This window comes from Oncorhynchus gorbuscha, linkage group LG25, assembly GCF_021184085.1.
Source record: "Oncorhynchus gorbuscha isolate QuinsamMale2020 ecotype Even-year linkage group LG25, OgorEven_v1.0, whole genome shotgun sequence".
Lineage (NCBI taxonomy): Eukaryota > Metazoa > Chordata > Actinopteri > Salmoniformes > Salmonidae > Oncorhynchus > Oncorhynchus gorbuscha.
This window is the reverse complement of record NC_060197.1, coordinates 16,261,681-16,281,704: the sequence shown is the minus strand read 5'-3', so window position 1 is coordinate 16,281,704 and position 20,024 is coordinate 16,261,681. Positions and strand designations below refer to the sequence as shown.

General features: G+C 43.5%; 1 protein-coding gene across 1 annotated transcript in view; it reads left to right on the top strand.

The window, feature by feature from the left end:
* Positions 1–20,024, top strand: part of LOC124013805 (synapsin-3-like) — a 124,076-nt gene that overhangs the window by 7,801 nt on the left and 96,251 nt on the right. Inside the window, exons 2-3 of the mRNA XM_046328342.1 lie at positions 283–683; positions 19,860–19,917. Coding sequence (XP_046184298.1) covers positions 283–683; positions 19,860–19,917 — 459 coding nt within the window. The remainder of the gene's footprint in view (positions 1–282; positions 684–19,859; positions 19,918–20,024) is intronic.

Below are 20,024 nucleotides of genomic sequence, written 5' to 3'. Positions count from 1 at the left end.
CCTACTTTAGTTCTTCATCAATGATTGGTCGCTGGCTGGCTGTGTTTTATGGAACAGTGTGTTCCTTTGAGAGCTTAGCTGACATGAGTGACGCTGCCTTCTGCTCCATACTCCTGTTCCAAATGCATTTTATACGGGAAATGTTACAGGAGAATATAGAATTTGTGTGTTGTGCCAGAGGGAAAACAAATTTATTGTTCATTATTATATATTTGTCACAATAATATCTCTCTTCCTTCCTCTGTCTCTCTCTCTCGGATCCCACTGTCTACCCTTGTCCAGCTGGCCTCAACGAACGACCCACCAGTTACCATGAACTACCTACGCAGGCGTCTGTCCGACAGCAGCTTTGTGGCCAACCTCCCCAACGGCTACATGATGGACCTGCAGAGTGGGCCTCGCCCCACCCCGCCCTCTTCCACCTCCAATCCCGCCTCCCCAGCCACAGAGAGGCGAACGCCCCCCAGCCTGCCACCACAGGTCCCGGCCTCGGGCTCGGCCCCGGCCCCGACCCCGACCCCCGGGGGTTTCCTGAGCTCCTTCTCCAGTGTGGTGAAGACCGCCCAGTTGGCACAGAACGCTGCAGCAGCAGCCAAGGCTTCTGCGGCGGCGGCGGAAGCTGCCAAACCTGTCATACGGAAGCCCAAGATTCTATTGGTCATCGACGACCTGCACACAGACTGGTATGTTTCTCTCCCATAGAAGTGACCACTAAATCAGTATATTACACAAGCCTAGGCTCTATTGCAAGTGTTATTTGATATTACAACTTATTTGAATTGGCATTAAAAGCACTGTGCTTAAAGTGTTTCACATACCCTCTGCCCACTTGGACAGCACATGGAATTTGCCATCAAATAGCTAAAGTCTATTCTTGTATGCAGCATTAGTCATATTAATAAAATTAAACCAGTTCAGAAAGGGAACGGCTGATATGGCACCAGTTAGATGCTAGTAACAATCATGCATTGCACTGGTGGTCTATTTAACCCCCTAGAGTCGATGTCTGTCAAATTAGCCTAATAAAAACATCCCCATTAAGTGTAAGCTAGAGATATCTGTTTTGATGCGTCTAAATTGGAGGTTCACCGATTTAATCGGAATGGCCGATTTAATTGGGGCAGATTTCAAGTTTTAATAAAATTCAGAAATCGGTATTTTTGGACAAAATTATTTTTTATTTTACACCTTTATTTAATCTTTATTTAACTAGGCAAGTCAGTTAAGAACACATTCTTATTTTCAATCACTGCCTAGGAACGGTGGGTTAACTGCCTCGTTCAGGGGCAGAAGGACAGATTTTCACCTTGTCAGCTCGGGGGATCCAATCTTGCAACCTTACTGTTAACTAATCCAACGCTATAACCACCTGCCTCTCGTTGCACTCCACAAGGAGACTGCCTGTTATGCGAATGCAGTAAGCCAAGGTATGTTGCTAGCTAACATTAAACTTATCTTATAAAAAACAATAAATCGATCATAATCACTAGTTAACTACACATGGTTGATGATATTACTAGTTTATCTAGCGTGTCCTGCGTATACTCAGTCAGATTCTATGCAACAAGTATCTGACTAAGCGGTGGTAGGCAGCAGCAGGCTTGTAAGCATTCATTCAAACAGCACTTTTGTGCGTTTTGCCAGCAGATCTTCATTGTGCGTCAAGCATTGCCCTGTTTATGACTTCAAGGCTATCAACTCCCGAGATGATGCTGGTGTAACCGATGTGAAATGGCTAGCTAGTTAGCAGGATGTGCGCTAATTTACAGCTCTGAGACTTGGAGTGGTTGTTCCCCTTGCTCTGCATGGGTAACGCTGCTTCGAGGGTGACTGTTGTCGTTGTGGTCCTGGTTCGAGCCCAGGGAGGAGCGAGGAGAGGGATGGAGCTATACTGTTACACTGGCAATACTAAAGCGCCTATAAGAACATCAATAGTCAAAGGTTAATAAAACACAAATGGTATAGAGGGAAATAGTCCAGTAATTCGTATAATAACTACAACCTAAAACTTCTTAACTGGGAATATTGAAGACTCGTGTTAAAAGGAACCACCAGCTTTCATATCATGTTCTGAGCAAGGAACTTAAACGTTAGCTTTTCTTACATGGCACATATTGCACTTTTACTTTCTTCTCCAACACTTTGTTTTTGCATTATGTAAACCAAATTGAACATGTTTAATTATTTATTTCAGGCTAAATTGATTTTATTGATGTATTATATTAAAATAAGTGTTCATTCAGTGTTGTAATTGTCATCATTACAAATACCAACCTAAATCGGCAGATTAAAAAAAAAAATGTACCGGCTTTTTTTGTCCTCCAATTATCAGTATCGGCGTTGAAAAATCCGAATCGGTCGACCTCTTCTAAATCCACCGCATCCTGTGTACTTCCTTATCTGCGTTGAAAGGTAACAGCTCTAGAGCTGTGTTTCTCAGTCCATGAGACATCCCGAAAATCGGTTTTCTCATCAAATCTTCTGTAGCGTCTGACCGGTTTTACCTACAAACTATTATTATTTTCCTCTATGACCCCCACAAGCGTTTTGGGATGGAAGTCTGTACAACCGATATGCCAACTTCTGTCTGTAGCTTCCAAACAGATTGGGCTACACACTAATATGAAACGGGTGGAAAGGTGAGACTCTTACAAACATGTACATGCAGGTTGTTTTGCTCTAGGATGCCCACAGGCCTTTCAAGACTTGTCCCCCGGTACCAGTTGAAGAAAATGTATGGGAGTATATATGGAGAAGTTAAATACGTGTAAAAAAAAAAAAAGTTTCACAAATATGTTTCCTGATCTTTCTTATATCTCGCAGATATTTTTCTGGGGGGGGGGGGGGGGGGGATCTGTTCCATGTAGTGAATCTGTTGTTTAATGCGTTTGTATTGGCTAATAGCAGTAAGACCCCAAAATATTTTGGGGGGATACTTCAAGGGATCTTAAGATTTCAAATCAAATAGCAAAATTGTCCTTGTTATGATCTTCTTAAAACAATTCCATATAGGTTAGTAGAACCATCCTCCGTGGGCTTAGACTCTTATGGGTTAAGTCTGACTAGAATATCTCTCCCTCTGAACTTGGCCGCTGCTCTCCATTAAGGTTCTACACTACGGGGAGGCCTGACTGGTCTTGGAATTATTACTAAGTTATGTCCCAGCAGACTATGCTGTCCGTGTGCAGGACTTAAATCTTCTCCTTCTTAAATCTACTCCTTTTTAAAGCCCATCTGGGATCCTAAAATGTCTCATTCCCTTTCATCTTATCGCGTACTCTGTAATTAAGCCGTGCAGAAGAAGCCCTTCATTATCTACTGTAGATTCTCTAGGCTGAGTCAATCACTCTGTTCTCTAAGGAGCTCACTGCAGCTTTATACATTACACTCTGCCTGTGATAACTCTGCAGTGTTTTAATTTGTATTTTATTTTGTTCACTGTCTCATTATTTGTAGGAGATGAGATGACTGATACATGTTACTGAGGATGTATTATAGAGCTTTTGAGTTGCAACCAGACTGAAGGATGAAAAATAATTTTAAAAATGCATTTGTTAATGGTATAATAGTATGAATGTTTCATTGGTCCCATGTCTGCACAGAGGACCTAACATTAAATACAAACATACTGGATACAATATCAAAAGAATTGTGATTTAAGCGTCTCAATTAAACTTGGCCTTGACCTTATTTTACACAGTATAGCAGACGTCCCTTGTTTGGACAGTGTAGTGGGCCTTTGTGTTCATATCTGTTTGCCCAGGCACCATGTCCATTTTAAGCTTAGGTCTATAAGTGAACATATTCACGACGCCAGGACAGTGCATCCGGAGTACCTCTTTAAGGAATACCTAGGATAGGATAAAGTAATCCTTCTCACCCCCCCCCCTTAAAATATTTAGATGCACTATTGGTGGTTGTTCCACTGGCTGTCAGTGAATGCAAATTTGTAAGTGGATAAAGCGTCTCTAAATGACTTTACCAAGGTGCTCACCATTATGCATTATGCTTGTGTGTATGGTATCAACCTTGCGTTCTTCTCTTTATCATTTGGCGACGTGTGGAAATGGCTGGTAAAAGGCTGTAATAAATATCGGTCTTGACGTTTCATATAAACAGCATTGGCATATTACGATATGAAAACTAAGGTGTTTCATTTTTGGCCACACTGAGGCACTGTAGTCCACCTGCCGCAAGATCACAACCTACATGAGTGCTGGTGTGTTTCTCCACATTCCCTGCATCCCTGTGTGGAGTAACACTGAGTTATGAACAGCAGGTGGCGCTAGCTGATAACCTATTGGAGAACTCAAGAGAATATGTACCTGTGCTGAGCATTGCTCCCTGGTTACCTCTAACCATTTAATACTACCTGTGAACACGCGTGATCTGCCACCACAATACAGATTTTTCACCTTTATTTAACCAGGTAGGCAAGTTGAGAACAAGTTCTCATTTACAATTGCGACCTGGCCAAGATAAAGCAAAGCAGTTCGACAGATACAACGACACAGAGTTACACATGGAGTAAAACAAACATACAGTCAATAATACAGTATAAACAAGTCTATATACAATGTGAGCAAATGAGGTGAGAAGGGAGGAAAAGGCAAAAAAGGCCATGGTGGCAAAGTAAATACAATATAGCAAGTAAAACACTGGAATGGTAGTTTTGCAATGGAAGAATGTGCAAAGTAGACATAAAAATAATGGGGTGCAAAGGAGCAAAATAAATAAATAAATTAAATACAGTTGGGAAAGAGGTAGTTGTTTGGGCTAAATTATAGGTGGGCTATGTACAGGTGCAGTAATCTGTAAGATGCTCTGACAGTTGGTGCTTAAAGCTAGTGAGGGAGATAAGTGTTTCCAGTTTCAGAGATTTTTGCAGTTCGTTCCAGTCACTGGCAGCAGAGAACTGGAAGGAGAGACGGCCAAAGAAATAATTGGTTTTGGGGGTGACCAGAGAGATATACCTGCTGGAGCGTGTGCTACAGGTGGGAGATGCTATGGTGACCAGCGAGCTGAGATAAGGGGGGACTTTACCTAGCAGGGTCTTGTAGATGACATGGAGCCAGTGGGTTTGGCGACGAGTATGAAGCGAGGGCCAGCCAACGAGAGCGTACAGGTCGCAATGGTGGGTAGTATATGGGGCTTTGGTGACAAAACGGATTGCACTGTGATAGACTGCATCCAATTTGTTGAGTAGGGTATTGGAGGCTATTTTGTAAATGACATCGCCAAAGTCGAGGATTGGTAGGATGGTCAGTTTTACAAGGGTATGTTTGGCAGCATGAGTGAAGGATGCTTTGTTGCGAAATAGGAAGCCAATTCTAGATTTAACTTTGGATTGGAGATGTTTGATATGGGTCTGGAAGGAGAGTTTACAGTCTAACCAGACACCTAAGTATTTGTAGTTGTCCACGTATTCTAAGTCAGAGCCGTCCAGAGTAGTGATGTTGGACAGGCGGGTAGGTGCAGGTAGCGATCGGTTGAAGAGCATGGATTTAGTTTTACTTGTAATTTAAGAGCAATTGGAGGCCACGGAAGGAGAGTTGTATGGCATTGAAGCTTGCCTGGAGGGTTGTTAACACAGTGTCCAAAGAAGGGCCGGAAGTATACAGAATGGTGTCGTCTGCGTAGAGGTGGATCAGGGACTCACCAGCAGCAAGAGCGACCTCATTGATGTATACAGAGAAGAGAGTCGGTCCAAGAATTGAACCCTGTGGCATCCCCATAGAGACTGCCAGAGGTCCGGACAGCAGACCCTCCGATTTGACACACTGAACTCTATCAGAGAAGTAGTTGGTGAACCAGGTGAGGCAATCATTTGAGAAACCAAGGCTGTCGAGTCTGCCGATGAGGATGTGGTGGTTGACAGAATCGAAAGCCTTGGCCAGATCAATGAATACGGCTGCACAGTAATGTTTCTTATCGATGGCGGTTAAGATATCATTTAGGACCTTGAGCGTGGCTGAGGTGCACCCATGACCAGCTCTGAAACCAGATTGCATAGCAGAGAAGGTATGGTTAGATTTGAAATGGTCGGTAATCTGTTTGTTGACTTGGCTTTCGAAGACCTTAGAAAGGCATGGTAGGATAGATATAGGTCTGTAGCAGTTTGGGTCAAGAGTGTCCCCCCCTTTGAAGAGGGGGATGACCGCAGCTGCTTTCCAATCTTTGGGAATCTCAGACGACACGAAAGAGAGGTTGAGCAGGCTAGTAATAGGGGTGGCAACAATTTCGGCAGATAATTTTAGAAAGAAAGGGTCCAGATTGTCTAGCCCGGCTGATTTGTAGGGGTCCAGATTTTTCAGCTCTTTCAGAACATCAGCTGAATGGATTTGGGAGAAGGAGAAATGGGGAAGGCTTGGGCGAGTTGCTGTTGGGGGTGCAGTGCTGTTGACCGGGGTAGGAGTAGCCAGGTGGAAAGCATGGCCAGCCGTAGAAAAATGCTTATTGAAATTCTCAATTATGGTGGATTCATCAGTTGTGACAGTGTTTCCTATCTTCAGTGCAGTGGGCAGCTGGGAGGAGGTGTTCTTATTCTCCATGGACTTTACAGTGTCCCAGAACTTTTTTGAGTTAGTGTTGCAGGAAGCAAATTTCTGCTTGAAAAAGCTAGCCTTGGCTTTTCTAACTGCCTGTGTATAATGGTTTCTAGCTTCCCTGAATAGCTGCATATCACGGGGGCTGTTCGATGCTAATGCAGAACGCCATAGGATGTTTTTGTGTTGGTTAAGGGCAGTCAGGTCTGGGGAGAACCAAGGGCTATATCTGTTCCTGGTTCTAAATTTCTTGAATGGGGCATGTTTATTTAAGATGGTTAGGAAGGCATTTAAAAAAAATATCCAGGCATCCTCTACTGACGGGATGAGATCAATATCCTTCCAGGATACCCCGGCCAGGTCGATTAGAAAGGCCTGCTCGCTGAAGTGTTTCAGGGAGCGTTTTACAGTGATGAGTGGAGGTCGTTTGACCGCTGACCCATTACGGATGCAGGCAATGAGGCAGTGATCGCTGAGATCTTGGTTGAAGACAGCAGAGGTGTATTTAGAGGGGAAGTTGGTTAGGATGATATCTATGAGGGTGCCCGTGTTTAAGGCTTTGGGGGGGTACCTGGTAGGTTCATTGATAATTTGAGTGAGATTGAGGGCATCAAGTTTAGATTGTAGGATGGCTGGGGTGTTAAGCATGTTCCAGTTTAGGTCGCCTAGCAGCACGAGCTCTGAAGATAGATGGGGGGCAATCAGTTCACATATGGTGTCCAGAGCACAGCTGGGGGCAGAGGGTGGTCTATAGCAGGCGGCAACGGTGAGAGACTTGTTTTTAGAGGTGGATTTTTAGAAGTAGAAGTTCAAATTGTTTGGGTACAGACCTGGATAGTAGGACAGAACTCTGCAGGCTATCTTTGCAGTAGATTGCAACACCGCCCCCTTTGGCAGTTCTATCTTGTCTGAAAATGTTGTAATTTGGAATTAAAATTTCAGAATTTTTGGTGGTCTTCCTAAACCAGGATTCAGACACAGCTAGAACATCCGGGTTGGCAGAGTGTGCTAAAGCAGTGAATAGAACACACTTAGGGAGGAGGCTTCTAATGTTAACATGCATGAAACCAAGGCTATTACGGTTACAGAAGTCATCAAAAGAGAGCGCCTGGGGAATAGGAGTGGAGCTAGGCATTGCCTGGATTCACCTCTACATCGCCAGAGGAACATAGGAGGAGAAGAATAAGGGTATGGCTAAAAACAATAAGAATTGGTCGTCTATAACGTCTGGAACAGAGAGTAAAAGGAGGTTTCTGGGGGCGATAAAATAGCATCAAGGTATAATGTACAGACAAAGGTATGGTAGGATGTGAATACAGTGGAGGTAGACCTAGGTATTGAGTGATGAAGAGAGAGATATTGTCTCTAGAAACATCATTGAAACTAGGAGATGTCATTGCATGTGTGGGTGGTGGAACTAATAAATTGGATAATGTATATTGAGCAGGACTAGAGGCTCTACAGTGAAATAAGCCAATAAACACTAACCAGAACAGCAATGGACAAGTCATATTGACATTAAGGAGAGGCATCCTTAGTCGAGTGATCAAAAGAGTCCAGAGAGTGGAGTGGTTGGTTTCGGGGTCAAGGCGATTTAGACAGCTAGCCAGGACATCGGTAGCAAGCTAGCATAGGAAGGGGGTCTGTTGTTAGCCACCTCTTGCATTCCGTCAGTAGATTAGTGGGGTTCCGTGTGGTAGAGGGAATTAGTCCAAATCACACAACAACAAAAATAAAATATAGAGGCCCAATCTTCTTAAAATATAGAGGCCCAAGAATAAACATAATAATAATAATAATAATAATAAAAATAAATAAATTGTCCGATTGTCTATTCTGAGAGCTGCCGGTAAGACAGCTAACGGTTAGCAGGCCGCAGATGGGCGTTCAGGTAACGTCGAGACGGAGGAGCCAGCCGGATCTCCTTCGGGTAGACAACGTCGGCAGTCCAGTTGTGAAGGCCCGGTGGGGCTCCGCGTAGGCAGTAAAACGGGTCCGGATAGGTGACTGCAGCCCAGGAGTGATTGACGGAGCTCAAGAGTGATTTACGGAGCTGGCTAGCTCCGGAGTAATTGATGTTTGCTCCGGAATCGACGAGAGCAGATAGACACACGGATAGCAGCTGGCTAGCTGTGAGATCTGGGAATGAATGTCCAGAGAGCAGTTGAAATCCAAGGACATGGAGAGAGAAATTGGTCCGGTATGTTCCGTTCCGAGCCGCGCTGCGCCGTACAAAACTGGCGATAGATTTTCAAGCTAAAGGATAGCTGATGACCACAAACCGTGGTTAGCTGAATACTAACGATTTGCCAGTAAAGAAGCTAATAGCTTCTGAACTAGCTTCTGATTAGCTTCTAGCTAGCTTCTGGCTAGCTTCTTGGAGGATTGCAGATTTGAGGTAAATAATACTTATTTATAAATATAAATTGGTGATGCGGGTTGCAGGATTGCAGATCTGTTGAAGTGGCACATACATGGTCTTATTCGGCAGGGTAGCCTAGTGGTTAGTGTTGGACTAGTAGCCGGAAGGTTGCAAGTTCAAATCCCTGAGCTGACAAGGTACAAATCTATCAAATCAAATCAAATTTATTTATATAGCCCTTCGTACATCAGCTGATATCTCAAAGTGCTGTACAGAAACCCAGCCTAAAACCCCAAACAGCAAGCAATGCAGGTGTAGAAGCACGGTGGCTAGGAAAAACTCCCTAGAAAGGCCAAAACCTAGGAAGAAACCTAGAGAGGAACCAGGCTATGTGGGGTGGCCAGTCCTCTTCTGGCTGTGCCGGGTGGAGATTATAACAGAACATGGCCAAGATGTTCAAATGTTCATAAATGACCAGCATGGTCGCTTATTATTATTATTATTATTATTAAGGCAGAACAGTTGAAACTGGAGCAGCAGCACGGCCAGGTGGACTGGGGAGAGCAAGGAGTCATCATGTCAGGTAGTCCTGGGGCATGGTCCTAGGGCTCAGGTCTTCCGAGAGAAAGAAAGAGAGGAGAGAATTAGAGAACGCACACTTAGATTCACACAGGACACTGAATAGGACAGGAGAAGTACTCCAGATATAACAAACTGACCCTAGCCCCCCGATACATAAACTACTGCAGCATAAATACTGGAGGCTGTCGTTCTGCCCCTGAACAGGCAGTTAACCCACTGTTCCTAGGCCGACATTGAAAATAAGAATTTGTTAATAACTGATTTGCCTAGTTAAATAAAGGTCAAATAAATAATTATTTTGTAATCGTTCTATTTCGAACACATGGGGATGAACTTGTTTACTCAGAATAGAGTGAGCAGTGTACCATCAAAGATTGAGCTTTGTAGTAGCAGCGTGGCCCATCTTCATGTAGACTTACACACTTGGTGTAATTTGTCCCTTGAGGTTCTTCTCTTTTTATCATCTCTTTATATCACTGTAATTCAGTACAATAGACTTGCCTTGCCATATTGAATCTAAACCTACTTCAATAGCCTGGTCCCAGATGTGGTAGAGTTGGCAAGACCGCGCAAACCCATTTGGGACCAGGCTATCATATCTAGGTGGCGTCGGAGTGGAGAATAACATTGAGCAATACCCCTGAGAGAGGAGTACAACTAGTAAGAGCCTTTAAATGCTAAATATTTGGCTGCTGCTTTGGCAACGTGTATGGATCATGGTGCCTCTTCTTCCCCCTCCTCACTATTTGTTTAAGACGATGTGAAACAAACGTACATTTAGGCATGCTAGTTTTCTCTCTTCAGTTTAACGTGCGGATGAATTGATTGCAGTGTAGTGCTACTACAGATGTCAGTTCTCTGTGAACCCTCCTGCTTCTGTCTGTCTGTCTGTCTCCATTCTATTCCATGTACTTGGCTGGCGTTGTAGAGGAAATGTAAAGCTCCAGAAGTGTTTAAATGGGCCTCCTTTTCCATTTCTGATTTAGTCATTTTGCAGACACTAAATTTAACTGGTAGAATTGTGTCAACACCATTCTGTCAACTACCACAATATATGCAGCAGTAGGTGTGCAGATGGTAAACAGGGTTGAAATTAAATGGATGTCTTATTCAACATGAGAAAGTTGACTTCTCTTTATTTTAGTGTAGCACACGTGCTAGGGATGCTATGGAAAGCTTTATAAAACCCTTAAGGTATGGTAATAGATCATGGTTTTAGGTGAAATCTAGGGCTTTAAATCTGATTCCCATTTGAATGGTACAGTAGTTCATGAAAAGTTCACTTTGTGGCTGCCTAAGCTCTCCGATAGTCCTCAGATGCCTTTGTGTTTTTACTGCATCTCCATAAATCAACATTGATCCTATCTCCCGGCACTTTTATTGTTGCTACGGTTGCCAACACAAGTATTTTATCTGGAGCAAAAACCCAAACTGATAGCTTGGAGAAGGTTGCCCCGGACCGCAGGCGAACGGCCATGAGATAAATAACCACAATAAAACCTTATGATTACAGGCGTCCATTCCCACCAGGCAACCAAAAAAAGATTTTGTAATTCAGGATCAATGTTTGTCTGATGTTTGGTTTCAAACGCCCAGGTTTCATTTGTAGACTAAATGGGACTAGTGAAATTGGTCAGTTCTCTCTCTTTGTCTCTGTCTGTACCTCAGTGCATTAATCTGGTTTTGATGTGCTTTAATACCAGGTTAATTCCGTATTAAAGGTAAGTTATTGTAACACCATTTGACCAACATCCAAGCCCTGGGATCATGTGGTGTAATGCAGACGATGACACTTTTCAAAGCTTTAGTGATTCATGATTACCCAAATATCTTAGCCAAGTATGAGAATTGCATTTTTATATTTTATGATGCACTGATGGATGGGTTCTAAATGGCTGATAGGATCTCTTATCTGAAATGGGTTTGATTTACACTATTACACTAATTACCAATCACTGTTACAACATTTGTGGTAGCTTTGCCACAGTCCTTATGTATGTGCCCTGAATTGACATTTTATCATATTTAATAATCTCATAGCTGACAGAACATGACTGTAATATGTGTCTCCTCTTGGGAGTCGTTTGCACAGACGGCTGGATTAGAACTAGTAGCTCAGTGCTTTATATCCAAGTTATTAGTGTCTTTAGTTGTGGGTGAGGGTTAGTGTTGGTGAGGGTGTCCCATGTCCATCCATCATTGCCCTCTGCATTGGGGCCACATTTCCTCCAGAGCATACCAGAGGAGAGGCTGCTGGTCTCCGGGGAAACGCTGGGCTCCCCTGACAGGCCTGGCCTCCAACTCTGACTGGGGCACAATGGTGGTGCACACACACACAGCAGCTTTCACCACCCACAACATCACCATCCTCATCACTTTCTCTGTTTCTCACTCATCTCTTTCCTTTCCCTCTTTCTCTCTCTCCACTTCTCATTCTATCTTTCGCAAGCTCTCGATCTCACTCCTGTTTTCGCCTTTTTTTCTCTCACTGTCTTTCGGAATCACTCATTCCAGGATTCCCTCTCTCCTTTCTCTTGCTTACCGCCTCGTCCCCCTCTCTCACCATATTGCCCTCATCGGACTTGCCATTGGCTCCCTGTCATGCCACACCCTTCTAAGAATGCCATGCCACATGACATTCTGCAAGCCAAGAAACTGTCAGTTTGTTGTTTGAATCTGAACAATGTACCGGCTCTTGAATGATCCTATATTAGATTACTCTATCCAACCACTCTTTGGTAAATGCAGTACAATCACTGATGTCATTGTCATATCTGCTGTCAAAGTGAGGGTAATTGTGTTGGCTGTGGGAAAAATCTGGCTGTGAGTTCTTATTGTCATATAGCGTAACCCATGTTGACTTGTAAGAATGAAGGACAAATTTCAGATTTCGTCTGTCAAAATACACTGCTCAAAAAAATGAAGGGAACACTAAAATAACACATCCTAGCTCTGAATGAATGAAATATTCTTATTAAATACTTTTTTATTTACATATTTGTAGGTGCTGACAACAGAATCTCACACAAATTATCAATGGAAATCAAATTTATCAACCCATTGAGGTCTGGATTTGGAATCACACAAAATTAAAGTGGAAAACCACACTACAGGCTGATCCAACTTTGATGTAATGTCCTTAAAACAAGTCAAAATGAGGCTCAGTAGTGTGTGTGTGGCCTCCACGTGCCTGTATGACCTCCCTACAACGCCTGGGCATGCTCCTGATGAGGTGGCGGATGGTCTCCTGAGAAATCTCCTCCCAGACCTGGACTAAAGCATCCGCCAAATCCTGGACAGTCTGTGGTGCAACGTGGCGTTGGTGGATGGAGCGAGACATGATGTCCCAGATGTGCTCAATTGGATTCAGGTCTGGGGAACGGGCGGGCCAGTCCATAGCATCAATGCTTTCCTCTTGCAGGAACTGCTGACACACTCCAGCCACATGAGGTTGTATAAGGAGGAACCCAGGGCCAACCGCACCAGCATATGGTCTCACAAAGGGTCTGAGGATCTCATCTCTGTACCTAATGGCAGTCAGGCTACCTCTGGCGAGCACGGCCCCCCCCAAAGAAATGCCACCCCACACCATGACTGACCCACCGCCAAACCGGTCATGCTGGAGGATGTTGCAGGCAGCAGAACGTTCTCCACGGCGTCTCCAGACTCTTGTCACGTCTGTCACTTGTGCTCAGTGTGAACCTGCTTTCATCTGTGAAGAGCACAGGGCGCCAGTGGCGAATTTGCCAGTCTTGGTGTTCTCTGGCAAATGCCAAACGTCCTGCACGGTGTTGGGCTGTAAGCACAACCCCCACCTGTGGATGTCAGGCCCTCATACCACCCTCATGGAGTCTCATACCACCCTCATGGTGTCTCATACCACCCTCATGGAGTCTGTTTCTGACCGTTTGAGCAGATACATGCACATTTGTGGCCGGCTGGAGGTCATCTTGCAGGGCTCTGGCAGTGCTCCTCCTGCTCCTCCTTGCACAAAGGTGGAGGTAGCGGTCCTGCTGCTGGGTTGTTGCCCTCCTATGGCCTCCTCCACGTCTCCTGATGTACTGTCCTGTCTCCTGGTAGCGCCTCCATGCTCTGGACACTACGCTGACAGACACAGCAAACCTTCTTGCCACAGCTCGCATTGATGTGCCATCCTGGATGAGCTTGCACTACCTGACCACTTGTGTGGGTTGTAGACTCCGTCTCATGCTACCACTAGAGTGAAAGCACCGCCAGCATTCAAAAGTGACCAGAACATCAGCCAGGAAGCATAAGAACTGAGAAGTGGTCTGTGGTTGCCACCTGCAGAACCACTCCTTTATTGGGGGTGTCTTGCTAATTGCCTATAATTTCCACCTGTTGTCTATTCCATTTGCACAACAGCATGTGAAATTTATTGTCACTCAGTGTTGCTTCCTAAGTGGACAGTTTGATTTCACAGAACGCCGCAGCCCGTCTGGTGTTCAACCTTCCCAAGTTCTCTCACGTCACCCCGCTCCTCCGCTCTCTCCACTGGCTTCCAGTTGAAGCTCGCATCCGCTACAAGACCATGGTGCTTGCCTACGGAGCTGTGAGGGGAACGGCACCTCAGTACCTCCAGGCTCTGATCAGGCCCTACACCCAAACAAGGGCACTGCGTTCATCCACCTCTGGCCTGCTCGCCTCCCTACCACTGAGGAAGTACAGTTCCCGCTCAGCCCAGTCAAAACTGTTCGCAGCTCTGGCCCCCCAATGGTGGAACAAACTCCCTCACGACGCCAGGACAGCGGAGTCAATCACCACCTTCCGGAGACACCTGAAACCCCACCTCTTTAAGGAATACCTAGGATAGGATAAAGTAATCCTTCTCACCCCCCCCCCTTAAAATATTTAGATGCACTATTGTAAAGTGGCTGTTCCACTGGACGTCATAAGGTGAATGCACCAATTTGTAAGTCGCTCTGGATAAGAGCGTCTGCTAAATGACTTAAATGTAAATGTAAATGTAAGTGTTCCCTTTATTTTTTTGAGCAGTGTACATTACTCACTTTGGCTTTATGGGAGACTAATGCAATGAGGGGAAAAGTGTCATGGTAAAGATTCTGGATTCCTCTGCATGATGTTTTTACAATGGGTGTGTGACTGTAAGAGTAAGTGTTTGGGGAGAACATGGGCCAAATCCTGTCTGGGTGTCTACTCTTGGAACCATGCGACGGGCTGCTCACCTCACAACTTTTTAAAGTCCAACTGACTGTACATTTAATTGATCAATTGAAGTGATGACAAGTTGCGCAATGAATTCCTTGGCTTGAAAACATGTAATTTTTAGTACATACGCAAGCCTCCTGGTCTTGCTTAATTGCTCATGCTCTACTTCTGTCATGGTGAAGGTAAGTGTGGCCCTGGGTGACAGAGCATTGGTCTTTACTGTATCCAAGTCAGACTTTTTCAAAGATTCACCGCTAACTAAATGACAAGGAAATATAACCATTGATCTTAGTCAACAGCTGGAAAACCTTAAGAAGATCTGTGATGATTAACCCCATTTGCATCTGTTACTGTAAAGCTGCATATGGAAAGCAGGGATATGGGGAATTCTAACCGGTACCCCCTGTATATAGCCTCCTATCTTTATTTTACTGCTGCTCTTTAATTATTTGTTACTTTTATTTCTTATTTTTGTAGGTATTTTCCTTAACCAAAAGACTCAATCTCCGATTTGTATAAATAAGCGGAGTGAGCGAAACAACAGCTCCTCTCTTTCTCGTTGTGTATCTGATGCTGTCTGGACAAACAAAATAGTATGGCATGTCATCTTTTTATCCAGACAGCATCGGATACATGGGCTATATATAGTAAGACAGAGGGGTGCTGTTAAGCTCATTCGGATGCTTTCTCCGGTGAGAGTTTCTTCTCCTGATAGTTGAAGGGGCCATGCCCAGTTGATAATCACCCCGATAATTGCCTCAACTGAACCTAAACTATACCGAAACAACCAATTGAACCGATATAACAACATGAAATAAATGAAGTAAAGGATCATGGGGGAGAAAGGCAGGGAGGTGAGTTGATGAGTGAGGGGAAGTGAAAGATAATTATGTAATCACCAATTTATAAATGAGGAACGGGATGGGCATTCATATTGTTTTGATCTATTCTAATCTCAAAATGGTATGTGCGCTATATCAGTACACCGAATCCAAGCTGTCTACTCTGGCCTACTTGGAGTACACAGTGAGAGCGTGCGTCATTTTCAAATGGCAAGAAGACTATGATGAATGGATGCACATGCTGCATTAGTTAGCATTGCTACAAAATCTGACTCCGATGGCGGGGAAGAAATTAATCACAGCATCTCTGATTATTCTTCTGATTCTGAGCCTCCGCCTGAACCTGCACCTCTGAGGTCTAAGCGCAAAAAAAGCCAGAACAGTGCACACTGAGCAGATGCCTGCGCCACCAACAAGTGAAACAGGAGAGAGGAGGGACGGCCTCGTTTGGCTTGAACAAGCAGACGACAATGCTACTGGCCGACTTATCAGCTCAAAATGTCATCATTGAGAGACCAGGCTCTTACATCTCAAGTAAAAAACATTTGCAACGCATTCGCCAGCTTTCTTTGTTTGTGACATGGACATGCTCTAATGAGCTGACAATTTACTGTTTTTGACTTCTGTCATATCGAGCCTTATATTAATTATGATGCCATTATTGCTTTTGTGCTGATTTTTAGTAGTTATCAAGCACACATGGCGCATGTTTAGGCTACTGATGTTTTCATTATTTGACTGAGCGTCTTGGTGGTTGGGATATTTCGTTATAGAAAGAAGCTTGTTACCACGTTCCAGCACATGCTTTCTGTTTCCTAGTTGTAACAAATGCAGTCCAAGTGTTCAACACATTGTATCCTTGAATGTTTTTTTAAAAATAGCAGTGGTCTCCAATGGGTTCATCACAAGCACCCAATAGCTATTAGCCCAGCTATAAGTAGCTCACCAAATATTTCTGAAAAAAGCGGCGCCATCGTGCTGATTTGCGACAATCATTCATATCATACCATTACACAGCATAGGAGTCTTACATGCCTTTTTAAAAATACAATCAAGCGTTTTTGTTATCATGTAGAAGGCCTTGCGGTCAGGGCACTTCTGATTTGGGCTGGGAATGAGAACTCAACCACAAACTGAGTGTCAGACACCTTTAAGCTCCTGGCTACTATCCAATTTAATCCATTTTGACATTATCCCTAGTTTAAGGCAATTTGAACTAAACAATAACACAATTAATTTCCAGCAATGTTGTCCCTGTGTGTCTGGTGTGGAGTGTGTGTGTGTTTGTCTCAGTCACTTAGCGGTAATGATGCCGTAGATTTACCTGGCAGAATTGTATAACGATTATTTGTATCAATCGGATGGGTGTTTTGCGAGTTCTGTCATGACCTATACAGCAACACAAACATCTCACAAAATGCACAAACAAAGGGGTGTTACACAAAAAATCTTTTTTTTCCCGCCCTAACATTTTTTCTTCTGTAATTTAAGCATTGAAATGGACTCTGAAGCTCCAATTTCATTGATTCTCTAAGAAATAATTGTTAATATTAGAGTGAAAATCTGGAGAAAAAAAATCCCAAACCAAGGAAAATGGAATTCAGGAAAATACAAAGTGCTTATGAAATATTCAAAGTTACTCTGAACATGTTTCATAATTTTAAAAGTAGCTCTTGTGCAAGAAAAGGTTTGAGACCTGTCCAACAGTAACAAACTAATAAAAAAATGGTATTCTGTTACCCAAGAAGTGATTTTTCCATTTAGAAAATGTATTAATTACACTGTTAAAATGTTGCAGCCATAATGACTGCTCATTAGCTTGAAGCGGGTCTATCGAGGCCCAGAGGTTCTATTTTTAATTTTATTTTAAAAAATAATTATTATTGTGCAACGTGCGTGCACACAGGTGGTCCTTTAAAAAAACAATTTTTAATAGATTTGTATTTTTTAAACCCCACCATGGGAATTAAATGTCCTTCCAAGTAATTTGTTCTTGGGCCAGCCATGAAAGGAGTGATTAGTAGAAAGTTGCAATAAGAGCCCAGAACGAATGCGAGAAGCTTGGATGATTTTTTTTTCTGTCACTGAAAAGACACCAAGACAAAAATGTGAGAACAGAAAATGTGCAATCCCAAAGAAGTTTAGAGGCAGTTACTCTAAATCCTTAACAGCCTGAGCGCGCGTACACACACACACACACACACACACACACACACCAACAGCTAGCATGTAGCCCTTGACAGATTGATAACTGGCCCAGGCCTGCTAGGGTTGAGAGTTCACCGGCTGGACCCACAGAGTGTTGGCAAAGACACAAGCTATAAACATAAAGCTCTTAACGCCCGAAAGTGTGCACGAGAGGTAGTATATCTGAAATGTCCAGATTAATGTGAATGTCCACCCCCTTCGCTTTTTAAAGTGACACCATCCCCGTCGGTTTCTGCCTCGTTTGTTCCTTGTGTTTTTGTGGGTGGGTGGGTGTGTGTTTGTTTCAAGGCTGTCTAAAAGTGTCATCAGGTTTCCTGCCTATGGTGTTTGATGATGCCGGTGAAGCCTGATGCCTGGCCTGTAAGGATGTCACGGTTAGGAACAGGAAATTATGTTTTCAGACAGAAAAAGGGCACCACTGTTACTGTTTGTGTACAGGGACATTGAGTCCTATTCAGGGGCATTGAGTTATATCTGTAATATACTTTTGATTTGAGATCCGCCTCCGTTTTCCCCACTCGCTGTTTCTTGATGAGGTGCCTAATAGGTGGCAGATATGATGTTCTGACTGATTATGATGCTCAGCCGGTTTTTAGTCTGGGAAGGTTTGCTTGTATAGTACTATACAAGGACCACAATGCTGTAATCATGGAAACAAATATGTCAATGGTCTCAAGCTATATTGGAAAACTTGACATTTCAGCCTTCCTCAATCAAATCAAATGTATTTATATAGCCCTTTGTACATCAGCTGATATCTCAAAGTGCTGTACAGAAACCCAGCCTAAAACCCCAAACAGCAAGCAATGTAGGTGTAGAAGCACGGTGGCTAGGAAAAACTCCCTAGAAAGGCCAAAACCTAGGAAGAAACTTAGAGGAACCAGGCTTCTGGCTGTGCTGGGTGGAGATTATAACAGAACATGGACATGATGTTCAAATGTTCATAAATGACCAGCATGGTCAAATAATAATAATCACAGTAGTTGTCGAGGGTGCAGCAAGTCAGCACCTCAGGAATTACACTGGCAATACTATAGTGCCTATAAGAACATCCAATAGTCAAAGATATATAAAATACAAATGGTATAGAGAAATAGTCCTATAAATACTATATTAACAACCTAAAACCTCTTACCTTGGAATATTGAAGTCTCATGTTAAAAGGAACCACCACCTTTCATATGTTCTCATGTTCTGTGCAAGGAACTTAAACGTTAGCTTTTTTACATGGCACATATTACTTAATGCAAAAACAAAGTGTTGGAGAATAATTTAAACCAAATTGAACGTTTAATTATTTATTTGAGGCAAAATAGATTTTATTGATGTTTTATATTAAGTTAAAATAAGTGTTAATTCAGTATTGTTGTAATTGTCATTATTACAATTAAATTAAAAATAAAAATAAACCGGACTATTTTATTGTTATTTTTTTAATCGGTATCGGCTTTTTTTGGGTCCTCCAATAATCGGTATCGGCGTCGAAAAATCATAATCGGTCGACCTCTACCCCACACCACTAGAGGGATATCTTCAACCACCAACTTACCATCCTGAGACGAGGCCGGGTATAGCCCACAAAGATCTCCGGCACAACCCAAGGGGGGGGGGGGGGGCGGGCGCCAACCCAGACAGGAAGATCACATCAGTGACTCAACCCACTCAAGTGACGCACCCCTCCTAGGGACGGCATGAAAGAGCACCAGTAAGCCAGTGACTCAGCCCCTGTAATAGGGTTAGAGGCAGAGAATCCCAGTGGAAAGAGAGGAACCGGCCAGGCAGAGACAGCAAGGGCGGTTCGTTGCTCCAGAGCCTTTCCGTTCACCTTCAAATGAACAGATTATTGAGGTTGTTTTGACTGCATACTGTTGTGACTACATACTTTTCTCTGTTGGTGAAAAAAAGTAATGGTATACACAGGTGGCCACTACAACGGATACCTTCTAATTATACAGAATTTAGGTGATACTGGAGAAGCTATTTTTCTAGTCGTCTCTACACGGGTCATATCAAGCCTGTAGAGAATCTTTTCCTGTCTAGAAACTCACCTAGGCTACTGTGTGGTGAAAGGTTTTAAGCTCTGAAAGTTGTGATCTTGTCTCATTAGTCTCTTTCCCATTTCTTTCTTCACAGGGCCAAGTATTTCCGAGGGAAGAAGTTGAACGGGGAGTACGACATCCGGGTGGAGCAGGTTGGTGGCATTAGAGCTGCAGGGACTGATGACTTCTCCATGTGGCTGGAGATGGCTCAGATGAGGGATTGGGTTATGTTAGCTCAGCTGATTTTTTATTTTTTTTT